General features: G+C 43.6%; 1 protein-coding gene across 1 annotated transcript in view; it reads right to left on the bottom strand.

The window, feature by feature from the left end:
* The window catches only part of SKOR2 (SKI family transcriptional corepressor 2), a 42119-nt gene that overhangs the window by 1058 nt on the left and 18591 nt on the right, over positions 1-22470 (bottom strand). Inside the window, exons 8-9 of the mRNA XM_014960790.1 lie at positions 12138-12205; positions 2618-2682 (exon numbers count right to left, since the gene is read on the bottom strand). Of these exons, the coding sequence (XP_014816276.1) occupies positions 2620-2682; positions 12138-12205 (131 nt within the window). The 3' untranslated portion in view covers positions 2618-2619. The remainder of the gene's footprint in view (positions 1-2617; positions 2683-12137; positions 12206-22470) is intronic.

Below are 22470 nucleotides of genomic sequence, written 5' to 3'. Positions count from 1 at the left end.
CTATTATCAAAAGGATTTGACAAAATTTTCTATAATCAACACAGAGACTACTTTAAAGATTCAAAAATGGCAAGTTTCACGCAGTACTTAGGACAGAGTTTCCTAAATCAGATTGTGCCCACACAAACAGATAAAAAGATTAGCGTATATAATTAAGATGTTTCTCTTTTTGCAAAAAGCCGTGAATCATTGGTACCAAATGATTTCTGAAAGACTGAGAAATCCAATCGTTGAGAAAGACTCACTCTTTCCCACTGTCAACGTTTGTCAGCAAATCCTTGGGAAATCTACTCTTCCAAATCCTTGTAAAATCTAATCTTTGAAATCCCATCTTGGAAAATTCGTGAAATCTACCTTTTGAAATCCTTGGAAAATCTACACTTTGATACCTGCACGAGTCACCTGCTGCAGAAGCATCCTCTGAAACTTTGCTAATTACTGCCTGCAGAGTCACGTGGAAATGTTCACATTTAAGAGAAGAGCAAACTGTAGCTGACTGAAATATATAACTGAACACAACACGAGCTGCTGCAGAAAGGAACACAAAGCCCAAGGAGGGTAGCAAAGGGCTGGAGAGAAATGCAGAGCATTAATTGAGGGGTCACTCTGCGATGCACTGGGTCTTGACCCCCTGGGTGTATTGTGTGGGTGACACATCACAGAGTCACAGACTGGCAGGGGTTGGAAGGGACCTCTGGAGATCATCTAGTCCAACCCCCTGCCAGAGAAGGGTCACCCAGAGCAGGTCCCACAGGAACGTGTCCAGGAGGGGTTGGAATGTCTCCAGAGAAGGAGATTCCACACCCTCTCTGGGCAGCCTCTGCCAGGGCTCTGCCACCCTCAAAGGAATGAAGTTTTTCCTCATGTTGAGTTGGAATTTCCCATGTTCCAGTTTGTGCCCATTGCCCCTTGTCCTGTCACTGGGCACCACTGAGAAGAGTGTGGCCCCATCCTCTTGCCACCCACCCTTTAGATATTGCTCAGCATTGATGAGGTCCCCTCTCAGCCTTCTCTTCTCCAGGCTGAACAGCCCCAGGTCTCTCAGCCTTTCCTCAGCAGAGAGATGCTCCAGTCCCTTCATCATCTTTGTAGCCTCCTCTGGACTCTCTCCAGCAGTTCCCTGTCCTTCTGGAACTGGGATGTATGTGCACGCACATTTCTCGAGGCAACTCTTCCCTGCTTGCCACACTGAGAATCTGAAATTGCTTCTGAACAACACAGTCGCTGTTCTCTGCTTGACTGATTTAGCTGAGCAGTTAAGTAACAACTAATCTTTCAAAAGCGCTAGGGCCTACTTAGAGAAATCCCCCTTGTCTGCAGGGATGGCGTGCCACTGGAAACAAAAACCAGTGTGAGGAACGCATCCATCCTTCACTCTCCCAGCAAATCAGCGGGCAACGCTGGTCGCTGTGATGCCAGCACCTTCCTCGCAGGGCTTTTCCGGCACCATCCTCTGGCAGGCTTTTATGGGAAATCAGTGCTTTTCCCACACGGAGCTCGGGGCAGGACCCGCTGCTTCTCACCCGGGGAGGCACACTGATTTATTCAGGGTATTAGCATCCCTGGGTTTCTTTTAAATCAGTGCTCAGATTAATGCGGACTCGACTGGAAAACGCTGGCAGTCAGTAAGAAAGTCCGCACAGGAAGGCAAAAGAGACCAACATGATGCTTAGATTAATCTCCTTATCTCCAGAGCTCCAGGCCACAGACACGGGTTATCTGGTCACTCTATGCTTACTCCTCATGTTTTTAAGTATCTCCTCCTTCCACAGCTCAGGCAAACCTCCATCACTGATCCTACCAAACCCTTCTGAGATGCCCCAGACCTTCCTTTGCACACTTTATGCACTACTGAGGTCCCTACGTATGAATAGCTCTTTTTTTTCAAGTCCACCTACTCCATGGATTTTTCCAGCGAATCCACAAGCCAGATTTTGTGGCACAACACAGCAGCAGGGCTACCAGCTTTTTGCCTCTCTGTCTCCAAGCCCTAGTCTTCTTGTTTTACCAGAAAAAAAGGGAATGTCATTTAAGTATTAAGGCTTTAGCACCCAAAACTGCAACCTCTCAGGCCACTGATGATGGACACAGTGCTTCTTCCAATTGAATGCTTCTGAAAAACACTCCTGAAAAATGCAGTGTTGGGTTTAGGAGGATGCTGCACGTGGGCAACAGGAGACTGAACCGCACAAGACAGGACTGGTGAAATTCTGGAAAGCTCCCAAAACACACTACTCTTTTCTGAAGCTGCAGAAGCTCCATCAAGGGCAGAAAAACCCACCCCTTTCCAGCCCGTGCGTGGACTTTTCACTGCACTGTGACTTTTCCCTCCTTCTGCTGAAGGTAAGTGTCCTTGATGCCACTTTCCAGTGCCAGAGAGTAGAAGCACACACTCAGGCCTGGATTCACCCAACGGTCAACCCTCAACGCTACGCCCTACCCCAGCAAAGCCTCATAATTCATGTGACATATCAGTCACCAGCTTTAGACCACAGCACGACACCTCCACAGGCAGAGATTTCCAACCAGAACCAGAAGAAATCACACAACAGAGAATAATTCTCTTAATTCTTGCAATGGCTGTAAAGAAATGAAGTCTTTCCTTTCCCAAGCTCACCTTTAGCTTTTGCTGAGGTGCGCACCGAGCTTCTCTTTCCTGATCAAGCTTGCTGCATAGGGAATCTGCAACGACACAGAAACAAAGCCCCTGCTTTAAACCAAGGTTTGGCTAACGAAATATCCCAGCTGGGATCCCTCAGAATTAAAGGGGATTTTTTTTTTTGCCTCCTTATATCATTTTAGGACACAGAGCCTTGAATTAAAAGGATGGAACTCCTTACAAAACCGCAGGAATGTTGAAGCAGAAATAAAATAAAACCAGCCCAAATTAAAACAACAGATAGATCTTAAAATCCAGCGTCTTCTGAGGTTTTATTTGTATCAAAAATAAAGCCACCACCCCTTCTGCTACCTGTGAGAAGACAAAAATCAGGTGTCTGTAACAGAGCAAGCAACACATACTCATCTCTGCGCAGCTGAAATATAGGTTGGGAGTACGAGACTTCTTGCATTTCTATCACCATAATTAGGAAAGTTCATAATAGTTATTTCTGACTTGCACCAATCCAAGGGAAGCCAATGAAGTGGAACAAATAATTAAAGAAAAACAGAGAACATAGGCATATTAGGGAACAGTGTTATATTTAGAAACAAAGTGGGATGATGTGCTCACTGGCTACTGGGAATACAGTGCAGGGCCGCTCTTCTTCAATGCTGGGCCTGCAGAATGCAACAAAACTAAATTGCTCTGAGATTTCTCCATAGCTGGGAATCCAAGTGACTACAAATTCACTATTTTTCTGCCTTTTGCAAGGACTGTTGGAGGAATTCAGGTTGCGATCAGAAAATATACGTCCCTACGCTCCCAGGTGCTGCTGCACACTGAGGTGACCTGTTTCTGCTGTCAGGTGCTCCAGAATATAGTCACAAATAATGTCAAATGTGTTACTGCAAGCTGACTAATAGGCTGGGCTGAAGGCAGGAGCAAGCATGAACAGCAAAAGGAATCACAGACTGGCAAGGGTTGGAAGGGACCTCTGGAGATCATCTAGTCCAACCTCTGCCAGAGCAGGGCCACCCAGAGCAGGTCCCACAGGAATGTGTCCAGGTGGGGTTGGAATGTCTCCAGAGAAGGAGACTCCACCACCTCCCTGGGCAGCCTCTGCCAGGGCTCTGCCACCCTCACAGGAAAGAAGTTCCTCCTCATGTTGAGATGGAACTGCCTATGGTCAAGTTTGTGCCCATTCCCTCTTGTCCTGTCCCTGGGCACCACTGACAAAAGCCTGGCCCATCCTCCTGACACCCACCCTTTAAATGTTTATAACCACTGATGAGGTCCCATCTCAGTTTTCTCTTCTCCAGACTAAAAAGACCCAAGTTCCTCACCCTGTCCTCATCAGAGAGATGTTCTAGTCCCTTCATCATCTTCGTAGAACAGACAGGGAAATGCAGAGAGTTCAAGTGTCCTGCCCCATGCATATAACAACATACTACAAGCATGTGAATTTCCATCCATGTCCACTGATCACATACCTAATATGCATTCTTATAGAATCATGGAATGGTTTGGGTTGGAAGGGACCTTAAAGACCATCCAGTTCCAACCCCCTGCCCTGGGCAGGGACACCTCCCACCACACCAGGTTGCTCCAAGCCCCCTCCAACCTGGCCTTGAACCCCTCCAGGGATGGGGCAGCCACAGCTTCTCTGGGCAACCTGGGCCAGGCTCTCACCCCCCTCACACCAAAGAACTTCTTCCCCACATCTCATCTCCATCTCCCCTCTTTCAGTGTCAAACCCTTCCCCCTCATCCTATGGCTCCCCTCCCTGATCCAGAGTCCCTCCCCAGCTTTCCTGGAGCCCCTTGAGGGACTGGAAGGGGCTCTAAGGTCTCCCCGGCGGCTTCTCTTCTCCAGGCTGAACACCCCCAACTCTCTCAGCCTGTCCTCACAGCAAAGGCCTTGAACTGCTTTCCAGGGCTGGAAAAGGCTGGAAAACTCCTCTCCAAATTGCAGTGGAGAGGAGCACGCAAAGAAACCCTTTACCTGATCACCTCTTTGCACAGTTTAGATTCAAAAAATTCAAACAAACTGCCTGAATAAACACATTTCAGCTGAGAACCGTGATGCTTTGCCAACTGCTTTCTTCCTCTCTCCCACTCAGAGCGGCCAACGGGCAACACCGGTTTGCATGGCCGCCAGGTATATAGGACATCTCCCAAACCGAGCTGACCTAGATAATACAGTGGGGTACATTCTGTCAGAAATTAACTGTTCTTAATCCACTTCTCTACAGCTATATTTGGCACATCAGCGTTTTTTCGATGCGTGTTGGTTGGTCCGTTCTCCCGGTAACAAATGAAAGTGGGAGAGGTGGGTGTTCAATGGGGAAATGACTACTTTCTTCATGAGTTAAATGCCATCTTCTACTTTTGTCATCGGAAAAGCATTCAGTAACTCCAGTGTTGTGCTGGAATAGCACTTAGGGCTCTTCATGACAATACAGTCCCCTTTTGTGCATCCATGATGACTGTTGCGATGGAAACAGGATCCAGCACTCAAATGGGCATGCAGATGCAACACACAGCCCTTATCAAAGTGCCTACATCCCTGCCAGTAATAACAAAAACGTGAATGGATGGGTTTGAAATAGCAAAAAATCTGTTTCTCATGACTAAGTCCACAGTAATAGGAAATACATCACAATGGGAGCAGATCCGTGGGGTGCAGGAGAAAGACTCAAGTGTCCATACTGCATTTCTGTTTGGTTTTTTCCTTCCTTCAGGCCATCTCTACTCTGGTCCTGGGAACTGATCACTCATTCAGAGCTAGGGCATTCCTGGAACACATCCAGAAGGAATCCAGTTTGCAAGCTCCAAGTCTGCTCCACAACACGAACCAAAGCACAGATAAGCAAACAGGATTGGGGATTCATTTCTAAAGTGTGTGTCTGATCCCTGCTGCACTTGGACATCTAAGAAGCTTCCGTACACCATCCTCTTCTGGAGACTACACCCTTGCATCCCATCTCTAGGTGGGATACACAATGATACACCACCCTGACTTCTGTTGCTTGAAGAAGGCATTTTCAGTACCCCAAAGCACTATTATCTGATATGTATCTACGGGTATTTAGTTAGACAACTCTCATTTCTGGAGAGTGCACTTGAGACCTCGGTCAGAACACTGTCCAGTTGAGACAACCCTTCCAAATGCAAAGAATATTTATGCAGGGAAGATGTGCAGCTGGAAAACTACAGTCTCTGCATATATGGTGCTTCTGGATAGAGCTATAGGTGGGATTAAGGAGAAGAAAAAGATGCACTGAGCCTGGAGAGCAGGAATAGAAGGGCAATGGCTTGCCCTAGAGTGTGAGTCTCCACTATTTTGCCCTGTGAAAGTATTTATAGCTAAGATCTTCCATAGAAAGGTCTATAAAAACACATCCACAGAAAAAGGATTCTGCACACACAGGCAATAGCAGGTGCTGGCTTGCAGGTCCCTTGTACACAGCCATCCACTTTTGATCAGCATTTCTGCAGATTCTAAAGGAAAGGAAGCTTTTACTTCTGTTTTTAATAACCATTAATTCTACAGGGCATTCTTTTCTTTAACATTTGAATTTACTGGAGGAAGAGGCACAGCTCCATCCTAGTCACCCAAGGCATACCCAGGTGCATTGCCAAGACACAAAGTTTCACTCACCTGTCTTAAAAAAGCAGACAAAATTCTGCTGAAAACAGTACTCGTTAACTCACTTTTCTGTATATAGTTAGGCATTGATACCTTCAGCCTCAAAAGGACATAGTCCCAATTTGTACCACTAAATCTGGAGAGGAACTCCACCAAAACCCAAATGAAGATAACAGGACATGTAGTATCATCCCAACTGCTAAAGCACAGAAGAAGAAATTAATGAGAAAAAATATAAACATGTCTCGGTTTAGAGGTGGGCAAGGTTATGACATTTGCCTTGGAGTCTGCAAGACACAGAGTTCCAGAAATGCTCTTTTATCTGTTATTATCCAGGTGTTGGTGGACAGGCACTTTGGCATGAGATGCAGCTCAAGATATCCGCACACAGGCAATAGCAGGTGCTGGCTTGCAGGTCCCTTGTACACACCCATCCACTTTTGATCAGCATTTCTGCAGATTCTAAAGGAAAGGAAGCTTTTACTTCTGTTTTTAATAACCATTAATTCTACAGGGCATTCTTTTCTTTAACATTTGAATTTACTGGAGGAAGAGGCACAGCTCCATCCTAGTCACCCAAGGCATACCCAGGTGCATTGCCAAGACACAAAGTTTCACTCACCTGTCTTAAAAAAGCAGACAAAATTCTGCTGAAAACAGTACTCGTTAGCTCACTTTTCTGTATACAGTTAGGCATTGATGCCTTCAGCCTCAAAAAGACATATTCCCAATCTGTATCACTAAATCTGGAGAGGAACTCCACCAAAACCCAAATGAAGATAATAGGACATGTAGTATCATCCCAACTGCTAAAGCACAGAAGAAGAAATTAATGAGAAAAAATATAAACATATCTCTGGTTTAGAGGTGGGCAAGGTTATGACATTTGCCTTGGAGTCTGCAAAACACAGAGTTCCAGAAATGCTCTTTTATCTGTTATTATCCAGGTGTTGGTGGACAGGCACTGTGGCATGAGATGCAGCTCAAGAAATCCAAGAGCCATGCTGCCGACCTGATTGTTTGTGTTATTATCCAGGTGTTGGTGGACAGGCACTTTGGCATGAGATGCAGCTCAAGATATCCAAGAGCCATGCTGCTGACCTGATGTTTGCCTCTAACCTTCTTGTTGAGGTCAATCAATCCAGCTGGACCGCTTCGAGCAGAGGACCAAACCAGAAATCCCAGTAAAGCACTGCTATTTCCTATTTCCACTTTTCAAGTATGGAGTGACAGGCATGCAGCAAAAATGTGGATATTCCTTGTTTGCATAATGATTACATTAGTTGTACAAAGCACCTACTTTCCATATACAACCTAAAATAGGAATTAAACCTACTGGTGCTTTTCTTAATTACAGTAGGACCCAGAGGAACATGATCTCATATCTCTGAAGATCTACCAATATTACCACCTGGTAGATTTTTTTCTTCTTTTAAACACTCCTTGTGAATCTTTAAAGCTCAGGGTGAAAGACAATGCAGAGACAGAAATCAGTTTTGCAGGCAGATAGTTCCTAATTTATTTTATTGCCTGCTTCTGAAGAACAGGGTTGATTCAAAGCAGCACTGAGAGTAGAAGGCCATCAAACTTCACAGAGTTCCAGCTGGATCCAGTTCTGAGCTCTGAATATTATTATCAGCCCAAAGTTAGGTGGAAGTCAGTTCATGGAAGTGTAAATAAACTGAAAAACCCCAAACAAAACCAAACCAACACTCTCCCTTTCAGCTGGAAAAGCAAAGGACTGCCTGAGTAATTCAGATTTTTAACATGTCTCAGAGACCTGCTGCCTTTTACCCCTGTGTATAATTAGTGGGATTGATCACTACCTGATCTTAGTTATCTAAACCACAGCTGCAGGGTGACGACCACCACCTTAGCTTTTCCCGATGAAGAGTTTACAACTGTGGTCAGAGCTTCCCCAGAACCTACAAACTACTTGTTTGGCAGAAAATTAAGGGGAAATAAAGGAAGGAAAGGAAGGAAATTAAGAAAGGCCAGCCTGTCTGCAGGCACTTAAATTTACTGCACAGTGCTCTGCTTCTCTGTGGCAATGTTTTAGAGGGGTTCACAAAATCATAAAAAGGATAAAAACTGTCATGCTGGGAATGCTGCTTCTGATCTTTTTCTCCCACCAGGCAGCTAGGGGGAAAGTTCATGGTTTTTAAATTTGATCCACTAACACCAATGCTCAGAAGACAGGCTCAGGCAGATACAGAGTCCCAGTACTCAGTACTTTGTTAGGCTGCCTGGGCTGTCGCAGCAGATGAATTCTGGTCAAACTGAACAAAAATCCTCAACTCTAAAGGCAGGTGAGCTCTTCTGAGGCCGTACTGCATGTGCCACGTTAGAATTTATCTGACTGCTGGGCAGCGATTTCTTCTCAGCAGCCCTTTAAGTACAGCTTAGTAAGAGAAGATGATCTGTGCCTGAATCCATATGTAAAAATCCATATTTTACATATGATCTCCATGTACACACACTGTACTTAACCGATCTGGGAGACAGCACTTCAAAGGAGGGAGAAAAAAGCATTCAGTGATTTAAGATCCGTTTCCTTGTTAAGTATGACGATAGGTTGGTCAAGAGCTTGGCACAAAGAGGTTGTGATGCCTCCTGGCAGCCACTCAGGACACTCTGAGCAATTCCTTTCTCAACAGGAATTGCTGACGGCCACGCAGCGTCCCACTGCTCCAGGTTTTATCCAAAGAAGTCAACATCTATGGCAGAGGATGTAACCGAACATGACCCACCCCCTCATTTTCCCCATGATTTGAGCCTTTCTCCTGACTTTCAGGAAGCCATAAAATAATTAAAGTCCGGAGCGGACAAAGCATTAAAATAAAAGCCCATTGATTAAACACTGCTTTAGCTGAGGCTGTTAAAGACTATTAGAGCCCCGTCCCCGCCAGCCGCAGAGGGTGCAGTGCCGGCGGGGAGCGGCAGAGGGCACCCGCAGCCCACGCCAGCCTGTCCCCCACTCCCCGAGCTGTCACCCCACGCCTGGGGGCCCAGCATCGCCCTCCGCATTGCAGTGTGACAATGTCACCCAAAAACTGGGAGAAAAAAAAGGGGTTTGTTCAGTGTCGGGTACTGGCCGGGCACGAAACACTACCTTCGAGCAGTGCTTTCTAACAGGAGGGCAGTCACACTACAAAGTTTTCAAATATAATTATATTTGGTTAATTATTTCACGCTTAGCTTCAGCTGGGTGTAGTCCAGACATTTCTGGTACATCCAACATGCCGAGGCAGTTGATTTGAAAGTCTGACTACTCAGTTATGCAGCTTGAAGAATTCCAGTTCAGGGTGAGTGAGAGCATCGTTAGGGCAAAACCTGCCCCTGGTACCCACTGTCACAGGAGATGCCTTAACGATCAGGCACAGGTCTTCAGGAAGGACTAATTTTAAGTTGTATATTCCTTCAGTGGTGAGAAGAGTTACAAGCTACTGACTCTACGCATCTACAGTGTTTGTAAAATTTAAAAAAAAAAAGGCAATTAAGCCAAATTCTAGGGCCAGTTATACCTGGGAATTTTGAGCTTAATTCTACAAAAGTATACACCTACAAAGCTGCACGTAAAATTAAAATCTGAGCATGTATTCAACACTTCTGGTTTTCTCTTTGCACTCCCATGCCAACAAGAGTATTAGCTGTGGGCAGCTCTGCACAGCGCCCCAGGTATGTACAAACCAAAATAACCTACCTGTTAAAAATAAAACAACAAAAAACAAATAAACAAAAAAAAAATCATGAGTAACCATGCTTTTTGTGTATTCTCCCCCAAAAGATTTCACTCCTCCATGCCATAACCCAAGAAGGCCAAAGGAGTTCTATCGTTGGCATGCTTAGCATATTAATCTTAATTTTAGATATAACTGTATAAAATACATTCACACGAATGAATTAAAGTAACTGCAGGGATGATCACATCAAAAGTGCTCACCCCATTTCAGTTATCAACCAAAACATGAGGATTTCTGCACCCAGCTTCAATCAACACACTCATTATTTGCAGCAGCCTCAGTTCTTCATACGCAAACATCCTGCCTCACTGATACCAGGAAGGATAAAGCATAAAGACTTACTGATGATTTGACAACATTTCTATTAATAATAATTAAATTCAAGCAGCCACAGTGAGTGAAGAGGTCCTAAATTGTCGGTGCAGTACATTAGATGTGGAAACTAGTCTCTGTAAGTACATTCAGGCAGCTCTGTTTAATGATTAGACGACTATTAGTCTTTCTGCAGCATGCATCAGTAAGTGAAAAGGGTGTGAATTACACGATCGTATTTCTTTTCCTGCCTGAGAAAAAGCACTACACTGAACTTTGTGATTTCTCCACTTCTTGCAAATTGGAAAAACCACTGCAGCTGGCTGGCTGGAGGTCTGGGACACCCAGTTTCAGAAACAACTCCACAAAGCAAAGGGCAGAAATGATCTGTTCTCTCCCTGGGAGGGAGGGTGAGTGGGCTCCCAGTTCAGCTGACACAAGAGATAAAGGCTGAAGCAGGACTACAAACTTTGAGCTTAAATGCACTTCGGAGCAGGAATCAGACAGGTCACCTGCCTCGAGCCCAAAGCAGCCAGGGAGGTACTTTTCAGGATGACATCCCAATTACCACCTTCTGGGACAATGTAATTCACAGATCAAGCCAAACTCCCTGCCTGCCATCAGGAGACAAAGGGGAACACAGTGAAAACTGGACGTATTAAAGGAAAAGAGTGGAGACCAGCAGCAAAAAAAAATCTCCACAGATGGTTCTGGACTTGAATTTCCTCCATAAACAACCTCCTTCAAGCACCCTCCATCTCTCATTGAAATCTCTGAAGTCAGCAGGAACAGGGAGCAGGAACGTTCTGCAGCTCTAAAAATAAGGCCACTCCTAAACACCTCTAAACATAAATGTACAAGTTTGATAATCCTGGCCTTGAGCTTTATTTTTATGTCCTAACCCATCAATTAGAAAACAACAGTACCAGAAGGCTGGACAATGCCTTCTCCACACTGGGATCTGTGACAAGCAGAAGGAAAATTTAGATGCTCGAGCACGGGGCTGATTCAGAGAAGTGGAGATATTTGGCAAGCCCACCTCAAAAAAAACCCACAGAATAATATCAGGCCAATCACACAACAAGCCCCAGCAAAACAAGAATTTGCTGATAGTCTCCCATTCATGACGATGCCCTGTTCTTTAAACCACACTAAGCAGCACCTGAGTAAGAAACAGCTTCACATTCTCCATCCCTTGCTTGTACTGAATTAATTATGTCAGGTTTTCAACATCACAGTGGTATGCAACGATCCAGAGTTGCACTAACACACACACACATGCAAAATCCCTCCTGGTTTTAAAATAACAAGCAAGAGACCGAACAGCAACGTGTGCCTGCACAGAACTTGTGTTTCAGCAACTCGATCCTTTACTGCTGAGTCAGGCACTTCTTCCAGCGGCTGAAATTTGAAAAAAAGACACATCCTAAGGTTTATGTGCCAGTGAGATGCTGGTCTCGCACCGATTCCCTGCTGAGGGCTGAAATGCACCCCTCAGCAGCTCGTACAAGGCAGAAACGTGTAATTGCTTAACGTTTAGTGATTGAGTCCTCATGTTTCTCTCTGAAGAAGCACCGCTCGGTGTTGAGTCACCACGTTTCGTTCAGTTGAAACGTGAAGACCCATCTGGTTACTGTATGAAAGTAAATCTCCAGGTAATTATAGTCTCTAAACCAGCCGAGAACCGCGTGCTTACGTCTTTGCAAAGTATATGGTAACACAAGCTCGGTAACAGTACATCTGCACAGCTCACAACAGAAAACTTTGAGGAATGCGTTTAAAAAACATAAAGCGACAGTTCGTAATGTTTTTAGCAGAGAAGACAAACTTACAATTTGTAGCTGCTGCACCATTTCTTCTCTGTACGCCAGTTCCCGCTTCATCTGATCTTGAAAATTATCTAAACGGGAGGGGAAAAAGGTAGGTGCAGTAATTAAAACAGAGACCACATGGCAGAATTCATACAAAGCAAATTAAACCAAACCCAATCGCTACTGAGGAATTGTGAAGCACTACAAAGCCCTTTGCCCAGCTAAAACGCACCCAACAAAAACTTCTTGCCCAGCTAAAACGCACCCAACAAAAACTTCTTCTCTCGTAGGAGACACTGTAGATCAAAGAACAACTGTGGAAAAATCAGATTCTTCCCCAATTAGCAAATGGAGGCTGCTGAATTTCTGTCACTAGCGTTCAATCCCACAGGGATTTTCTCAATGGCCCCGACACTGCAGCCATTAGTCAAACTTCTACCAACGCTGATTTGAGGAGCAAAAACTGCTCTTCTTTGCTTTGGCATAAATCTGTTGACATCAATAGGGATGTCCAGTATGTGAGAAGAGAAAGCGTTCAAGGATGCAGGGTTTGATTTGTAGTTTTGTAACACGGCGCTGACGGCTTTGAGCAAAACTCAGACTAAAGCTCTGTAAACGCGGAATTTCGAAGGGACAAAAATCTGTGAAAGACAGATCCTAGAAAGCCTAGAAGTTAACAGCACAGGCCAGCCCTCCTGCTCCTGCAGCTCCTCCCTCATTTTCCTCCTCAGTAACCATTTCAGACATAACTTAATTTGGTAAAAGATTAACTGCTGGTCTGTGTTCTATAACACAGCTGTTGGAGGTTGGGAAAAAGACAGAAAAATATAAATAAAACTATTAAAAAGAAGCTAGTAACTTGGTGAGTTGCATGATGGAGACCTGTCCTATTAAATGGAAGAGGAAAGAAAACCCATTCCAGCCTACATCATTTTGACCCAAGAGACCTGTCCTGGACCACAGGACCAGCAACGTGAATGCCAGCAGAAAACAGCATGGAGCACCTCAACTCAGAGCTTGGAGAAGGGCACTGAAAGGCCAAGGCAGCTAAAATGGTTTATTTAGTACTAACCAATTAAAAGAGTTAAATAGTCATGCCGTTTGCTGGAATGCTAGTCCAGGACTCAGGAAGTCTGGGTTCAGTATCCGCTCTACTGGACTCCATGCGTGTATCTCTCCATGCCTCCTTTCATCACCACCAAAGGGGGAATAATCACATAACTACAGAATCACAGAATGATATGGGGTTGGAAGGAATCTCTGGAGACCACCTAGTCCAATCCCCTGCCAGAGCAGGTCCACCCAGAGCAGGTTGCACAGGAATGTGTCCAGGTGGGGTTTGAATGTCTCCAGAGATGGAGACTCCACCACCTCTCTGGGCAGCCTCTGCCAGGGCTCCGGCGCTCTCAAAGGAAACAAGTTCCTCCTCGTGTTGAGATGGAACTTCCTGAGTTCAAGTTTGTGCCCGTTCCCTCTTGTCCTGTCCCTGGGCACCACTGAAAAAAGCCTGGCCCCATCCTCCTGACACCCACCCTTCAAGTATTTATAGGCCTTGATCAGATCCCCCCTCAGTCTTCTCTTCTCCAGACTCAAAAGCCCCAAGTCCCTCAGCCTTTCCTTGTAAGAGAGATCTTCTAGTCTCCTAATGGTCTTCCTATCCCTTTACTGTACCCTCTTCAGCAGTCCCCTTTCCATCTTGACCTTCAAACTGCATTGCTTCATCTGCCAAGTCTGTTGGGAGGATTAATGGATTAAATGACTGTGGGATACTTGGACAGCAGAGTAACGGGAGTCACAGAAATGCCTAAATTGCAACGGAAAGGTCTAAGCCCGGGTGAGAATGAGCAGCTCCTATTAACACTCCGTGTGCTGCTGCAGTGCTAGGAGCTCACCCACTCCCAAACCAGCCCTGCCACGACTTCTCAACCCCAGGAGCAGGCAGGCAGTGACAAGCCGTGGCACCATACAGTGGAGAGGAAGGACCTCACTTGTGGGGACAGGGGACGTGTCCCTATCAAATGCAGGCACAGGGAAGGGGCTAGGAGAAAGCACAAGGCAGCAGAGCTCTCTCCTCCTCTTTCACACAAGAATTTTGCCCTCCCTGGATGACAAGCAAAAGTTGTTGTTTAAAAGGCAAGGAGGACTTTAGGACAACAACAAAATAGCAATGAGACAGAGTAAGAAAAATTGTCAGGATGAAACCATCAGGATCCAGCACAGAGACATAGAAAAGGATATGATGACATTAACTTAATAAATCTCTTCAGATTTCAAGTAAACACCCACAGAATTTTCCAGCCTATTCCCTCTGCTCCAACTCAACCACTAAAAAAAAGCTGACAGAAATAAAGCAGGTTTGCAATTTCTCTCTTCCTAGCCCCAAAAATGCTGTGCAGTGTAAAAAGGTGACCACCTCCTTGTCCTAAAGGTCACTAAAGGCTGATAGAAGTGTGCTAGTTCCTCCAGCTTCACCCCGAGTAGACTACATGGAGAAATTCTCCTCCTCTCCTCAACGCTTTCCTCTCGACTGGTTCTTTCACAGCCTCATCACCTCCCAGAACAAACAGCAGAGAAATTCTGCTCGGTCCTGCACTGCAAATGTCCAGTGGAAATGGGGTGTTAATGGTAAAGACAGTGTTTTTTTCCGGCAGCATTTATCTGAGTCCGAATGCTTACAGACATAGCCCTGAGCAATACCCAAGAGGAAAGATATGAATATTTAAATAGTTTTCTTAACACAGAATTAAATACTTTAACTATCCAGACTACGTCTCTGCCATTTTATTACCAGGTTGTTAAATGCAGCAGGACAGAATGCCGACACCAAAGCTAGAAACCAGCGGAGGGTTCTGGGAGAACACACCGTCACCAGACCCAGGTGCTCACACAGAATCACAGAATGCTTTGGGTTGGAAGGGACCTTAAAGATCATTGAGTTCCAACCCCCCCTGCCATGGGCAGGGACACCTCCCACCAGACCAGGCTGCTCAAAGCCCAGTATATATTATATTTCTATCAGGACAGCAAATTCTTTGATTTTCTTCAAGTGATCCCATCTTTTTTTTGTGTTCTTTAAGTGATCTCTGCGTTGAGAGATCTTACAGGCAAAGGAAAATCTCACCTGCAGTTTTCAAGTACAATAGCAACGTTAAAAATAAAGGTGCAAACAGCAGAAGACAAGGATAATTTTATAAATTATCAGAGGCCACATTTCCAGCAGGTACAAGAAGCCACAGAGAAGCTAAACGAGCTTGCAAATAAAACCAGCTCTCATTTAACAGCGATTTCCACGAGAAGAACATGGAAACCAAACACAATTTACACACACCACTGCATAGCACTGCTGTGGGTGGTGGTTTGATGCTATTAATGTGTTAACGCCCCAAATGCGCTCAGTTCCAAATGCAAGACCCAAAAAAAGGTGACTTTCAAGTTAACTCCAGGTAATGTGACAGGAGCATTTTCTAGAGAGACACAGCGTCACCTTCCACATTTCACTCGTCAGCTCCCTGCTGAAATGGGGATGAATTTTCTCCTTTGTAAAAAAGGTTGAGAAGATTTAAAAGCCAAGGGCTCCTCACTTACCCACAGATGGTGCAAAGCAGAATGAGAAGCCCCTCGACGTGTGGGAGTGACAATGACCCTGGCAGCGTGTTCCTGTCCTCGGCAGCTTTAAGGATGGGACAGAGAACCATCCCCATGGCCGCTCACAGCCTGGCCAGACTGGGATATAAACCTGTTACCTGCCTGCTCTTTGCTCCCTCCTACAGCCCCAGGTCTCTTCAAGCTGTGATAAATCCACCAACACCATTTTAACTTCTCCTCCACCTTCCTTTAGTTGGATTTTCCCCCCAGCTCCTCCCTATCCAGCATCTCCACAAGCAGTTAATAACTTGGGAAACCTGAAAAACCAAGTATTTTCTAATACCTGACCTAAAATAATAGGCCCATCCGGCAGCAAGAGACTGAAACAGGCCCTATCTCTTTTACTAGAACTGCTCTAGAGGACAAACCACACTTATCTCAGATTTTACACGTATTTGCTTTACAAATAAAGCAATTTTTTTTTTGTTTTATTAGCTGTGGAGGAGGGGTGGTTTTTTGGTAAATCTAAATCTGTAAATAGGTTTTACGGTCACTTGTATATGTTGTTTATAGCACATTATGTGTTTTCTATTTTAATCCTGAAGAAAATTGACCACTACTTTGCGGTACACTGAAACCACATATTTTTCAAGCCGACATGTACAGTAGCCACTTCCTTGGTCGGCCGTATGTGTTCTTTTCTTTTATTTGAATTGTATTTCATGTGGTTTAATTGCAGTATTTATTTACATTGCAATGACAGAGCATTAATTTTACTGGAGAAGAACAAAAGGATAAATGAGTGACCTGAATGGCAAAACTCCAAGATGCCATTTTGCCAATACCACACATCACTGTTTTGATCTACACAAATTATTTGAAAATTACCTCACTCCCAAACCCAAGTAATGACTGAATTTATACTGAAGGATGAGGTTATCCTCCTTTCATTAATATCTGTATCACCTCAGGCAGCTCTTCTCCTTTATTTATGAAGCTGTCTACATCTTTCGATATTTGAGATAAAGATGGGAGTCATTCTCAGAGTCCTCACACTTTCTGGTTTCCCTGAACTTAGCCTGTACGATGCTGCAGAAAGGGGAAAAAGCATATTTTCTTTAAATAATAGGAAAATGCTGTCTGTGTTCCCATCTCTTCCTGCAATCCAGGGAGATGCAACATTCGTCAGCTTGCAGCAATGGGTTTTGGTCGACTGACTTACCTCAGGGGTACTGGTGGTACTGGGTTTTCTCCCTGGAGTTTTTAATGAAGGAACTGGGAGGACTAACAGTTTCTGAACTCTTCAAGCAACTATAATAAACCAGCACGAGGGCATTTTGAGTTAGTGCTGGTCAAACACTTCAGTCCCACAGGAGTAAGGAGGATAAGTTAGCAAATGGCAGAAGAGCCTGACATTCAGTTTGGGCAGGTTTTATTGTGTCTATCTTGGATTACTGCGAGCCAGGTAACTCCACAGTGCTCCATCCACATAGAGCCTCACAGGAAACCAAGTGCAAAAGTGGAGAGTTTTAAAAACTAGCGTTTAAAAAGCCCTCACACCATCAATGTTAGGAAAATACTAATGGAGATGTTGTCGGACCTCTTCAGACTTCGTAAAGAAGCAAAAGGTGGGTGCAAACACACTTTTTCCTTTTTATTTAATACTGAACTGGGGGTCCTATCTGGGCAGACACCTGCAGAGCTGTGACAGCCAGGCACAGAGAAGCTGATCTCTGTGTGGTGCTGTGTTACAGACAGACAGAGAGCAAGGGAGATGCCTGGATCACTCCTGCTCTGTAACACAACATTCATTGCATGTTGGAGAGCTCTTACTGTGCCTTCTACCTTGCACCAATCTATGTGAGATTTCTCCTGGAAACTCGCTTTTTAATTGCCAGGGTAATTAAAAAGTCCTCCATCAATAGGAGATTGATAGTTCCGCATCCCTGTGTGTGCAGTTCAACTTTATGGCGGCTTCACGAAAAATCTAATAATTGTTCATTTTGTTTTCTTTTATTTAACACATGCCTAGCACATCCCATCACCCCTGGGCAGCACCATGGTGAAAGGACTCTCTCAAACAGCCCATCTCAAGAGGAAAAATCAAAACAGGTCTTTCTACTCCTTAAACACAGGCCAAATAAATTCTCCAACATCTCTAGAGCCACCTAAAGATGACTATGAAGTAGCCTGCCTTCAAAAACCTCCAAGAAGCTGGTTAAGGTCACCGCCATCGCTGTACCCCAAGAAGTGAACCCAAAACCAGTAAAATACACACCAAAACAGACACCCAGCTTCCCATTTCCTTACAAATGACTTCCCTGGGCAGCTTGAAAAGCCACAGCAGAAGTGCCACCAACCTCAGCAGACCTAAGTCAAAGACCCTGGCAACGCAACTGAGAACACACCTCTCCCCTTTCAACAATCTGACAACAACCACCCACCCACAAATAACAGCAAAAACCACAGATATGTGTCTTACTGAAGACTGGGAAGGACGCATTTCCTTTCAACACCTGGAACTCCTGTTCTAGTCTCCTCCGTAAGTCGATTTGTTCAAACAAAACCTTCTGGAGTTCCTCTAACAAAGAGAAAAGAAAAGTGGCTGTGCTAATCTGTATAAATAATTCTTGAAAGAACAGTTGCAGAGCAATTCATTACCGTAAGACAAAATATTTTAGCAGTTATAAAAAAAAAAAAAGAAGTGTTGCGTAGACCCACAATAGATTTTGTGCAGAAAGCCATGAATATAAATCAATGTAATATATTATTTTAAAGTATTATATTACAGTGTCATGTATTGATTGATATATATGCATTAATCTCAATTATACCCACCCAAAGGTCCATATATTATTCATATGTTACTTGACAAGCTTAAAATATGGTGCAGAACAAAAGTGCCCCCTATTATCCTCATATTCTATTAAAACAAAGAGCAGTTTTATAACGTAAGCGGCCCTTATTTATTTTACCTTTCCCCATGTTTTCCACATCCTTCTTCAGTGAATGAGGTGAATTGGTTTCTTGTGTGTGTTCTCCTTAAAAAGGAGAAAGAAAGAAGTTATTGATTTACCGATACTGCTTTTCATCAGTATTGTCCTTACTATGCAACTGCTTCAGAGAATGTAGAGTAAAAAGGAGAAAAAAAAAAAAACTACAGAAGAGTAAGATTAAGGTTTATCTACAAATTTCTGCGTGTGTAGCACAAATGTTTGCAGGACTGTTATTTGCTTCTAGTTAAGTATCTCCCTATACCGTGTCCTCCTGCAGATGAGACCTGACATCTCCTCCATACCTAGGAGTGCTGCTCTTACGTGTGTCTGACCCCTGCTTTTGCTCTGGCCCCCTCTTGAAGATGTTCTTATCAGAGAACAACTATGAACCAGCTGAGAAAGGGACAGAGCCTCCTCTCCAGTCTTATCTCTCAACTGGAAGGCGATGCCATCAGCTGGGCAGGACGCCGCTCCCAAATCTGCAGGCAAAACCCTTTTTGCACCAGCCTCTCTGCCTTCAACAGCTCTTTAACTTCATCACCTTCTAGAGCTCTACAGCATGGGCTTGTCTTAACTGGACATAATTTATATCCAGCTGAGATAAAATTGACATTACTGTTATTCGCATCTCAAGGATACAGCTCTAAGGTCAACCAATTCAGAGACTTCTGCCTTAGGTTGCTCACAGAACTTTTAATCATTTAGTAGTAAAGAATTTTTGAGATTAAAGAATTTAAATATTTCCAAATACATGTGTGCTACTTCTTTCAACCTTTTGCCTTTACAAATAAAATAAAGTGAATCTTCACAAGGTGTTAAGTTCAACTGGATGACAGTTTGACTTAAATATAAAACTTCTGGCAGAAGGTGTTATTCTAATTATCCTCTGGAACTGTGAAATTTTCCTCAAATTTCTATGAACATGGTTTTGAAACAAAAATCCATTAAAATAAGAAGTCTTTAAAAGAAAAAATACCACTTTAGTGGAAATCAATGGGAGATTTTCTATTATTTACAGCTGAAGTAGAAGTGGACTCTCAATAATTAAAAAAAAATATTTGGTAACTAACCAATTACTGAACTAACTGGACTAATTTTTGGTTTAGTCCAGCCAGTAAACACACATCATTAATTCTACTGATGAGTAATTACAAGGCATACATACATATAAAGCTACTCATGTGTTTATGTATTTGGAAGAAAGAGTGACAGAGGAAATACTTCGGGATTTTTTTTGAAAATAAAAAGCCATAACACTGAATAGGTCACCACACAACAGATAAGACAGCAGCTACTTAAAAACCTCGTACTTTCACCACATATTTAAGAGTAGAGCATCACAATAACTTAAAGTTGAATCGGAAAGTCTTGTTTTATATGCAGTCAGAAATCTTTTTTGCAAAACATTTCTTTCTGTTTTTAAAAATCAATGCATTCTTATATCCAGTAAACCTTGAAGTCATAGTATATGAAACCTATCCAATAGAGATGCATTTTAGCATCTGCTAGCTCGTTGCTCCTTAAAAAAACGCAAGCACTCATTCAGGCATATACATTTACACAACTCATATCTGGTGCCAGCAATTCCATTTAAAAAATCTGTTTATGTAACACAATGATTAAAAAAAAATAATCCATTTTTTAATGATATTTGCTATAAACAAAGTACTTCTACAGGTAAGTTGTCTCACCACACTAAAAGAAATAATAAGCTTAAAAATACATCAGCTTTTGGGCAGTGGTTGGCGGAGTTTCCACTCTGCCAAAAAGAGTAAACCACTTTTTTTTTTAGTTAACACAATTCTTTTTTAAACAGGATTGCTAATGAAGTATTTTGCTAGACAAATTTGAGGACATAAAATCAAACCCAAGGAATTTAGGTTTAGGAAGGGTATTTATTGAATTATAAATACAAGTATATTTTCCCAATCAATTTCTTTCATGGAGGCATTCTTTTCTAAATGTTTTATGTGCAATTTTGAAGGATAACTGGATTTTTCACAGGGGAGGAAGAAAAAGGGGAAGAGACTAGATCCTAGCACAGAGCATGGCAGCAACATAGCTCTTTCCCACTTGCTCAGTTGAGCTTTCGGCGCCGTACGGTTCGAGGCTGACGACTTGCTGGGACTGAAAAAACGGCATCAAAAAGAAAATAAGAGCATATAGCAGGAAGAATAACTTCTCCAGTATCTGCAGCCTCCCTGCTAGGCCTCCAAAAAGGCTTATGAGAAAACACCCCCATCCTCACCCCAAAAATAAGTAAACAGGATGGGAAAAGCGAAGGTATTTAAAGGCATAACATAGAACATACAGTTTTAAAGAATAACTGCATTTTTAAACTGCTTTCTGATGTTCAAAAAAAGCCTCAGTGTTATTACTGTTAACGGGAGTAATAATCAGATGGGTTTCACCTTTCCAGTCCCCCTGAAAATGATAATCAGGAGCCTGCTCTTGTCTGTTTTTCCATACTTCCCAGAGGCCTCATCATGCGTTGTGTACTGTTCTACCTTAATTGAAAGGGAGGAGGTATTGAATATTTAACCAGCTTCCTTTCTCTTAAATGTTAATTAAAAGCTAAATAGGTGTTTAAAAACAAACAAACAGAAAGCCCAAAGAATTTTAATCAGTCTAAGAAAAAATCACTTCCCCTTCTAATAGCTCCACCATAACTCTCTTGGGCCTTGTCTATACACAAACTTGCAGCAGCGTTTAAAACAGCAGCACTGAAAGCTGTGCAGCCCCCCCCAGTACGGACACCTAGGTTTTCTTTAAAAAAGGTCTATTTCAGTGTATTCAGAAAAATCAAACTATACCTCAGCTGTCTATTAGCTAGGGGGGGAAGGGGATGAAGTATTCACAGTCGGTTTGCAGTGCCTCAGCTAAAGCTTTTGGTACCTCCGTTCTTACCGAATTATCTCAGGTGCACAGACATTGTTAATCTGGAATAATGGTGCACGGGTTGTATTTTACACAAATTTCTTCCTTAACCTGAAACGTGAACATCCACCCATGGAGGAAAGGAGAAATTATGCCCGCAAGTAGACACACCTCGAATTTATCAGTCCTCTGAAAACCAGAGGTCCCAATCCATATATTGACACAACCTCAGCTCTTGTGATGCCGCCGTTTTAGCAGCTCCACGCCCACTGGAGTAGTTAAGATTTGAATTTTCAATAGAAGAAACGAATGGAAACATTTCTAAATTTATTTTCCCTGAAAGAAACGCACATTGCCCTTGTTGTACAAAACCCAACCAGACATAGCCAGGTTACCTCTTCATGCTGTGCCACCTCGAGCCACCTCCTGCAACCCTTCCTCAAGAAGCTCTCAAAACCTCCAAACACCAGCTAAAAATTTCCACACTCACCCAGACAACTCGGCTACGTCCATGGGCAACCAACTTGCCCAGCGCTGAGCTCCGATGGCCCGGGAACAGCTCTCTTGACTCTCAGCCCCGTGCCACGTCCCCTCCACAATTGGGCCACGACAACCCAAATCGTCTCAACATCGGCCTTATTATTCCTGGATTCTTATTATTCCTGGATGGTACCTAAATATGGCCGAGCACACCCTGCAGCTCACTCCTACCAGGTGAGCTCTGCCGCCGCGAAGCCCACAGCATCCATGGTCTACCATAACTTAAGCACCCACCGGTATTTTTAGCTGCAGAAAGCCCTGTCTGCAGACAGAAAGACTGCAGCGGTGAAGATGTGGGCATCTTCTGGCTATAAATACATGTGTGTGTGTATATATATATATATATATATATATAT

This window comes from Calidris pugnax, unplaced genomic scaffold, assembly GCF_001431845.1.
Source record: "Calidris pugnax isolate Ruff unplaced genomic scaffold, ASM143184v1 scaffold150, whole genome shotgun sequence".
In the NCBI taxonomy this organism is placed as follows: Eukaryota; Metazoa; Chordata; class Aves; order Charadriiformes; family Scolopacidae; genus Calidris; species Calidris pugnax.
This window is presented reverse-complemented; position numbering and strand designations above follow the sequence as displayed.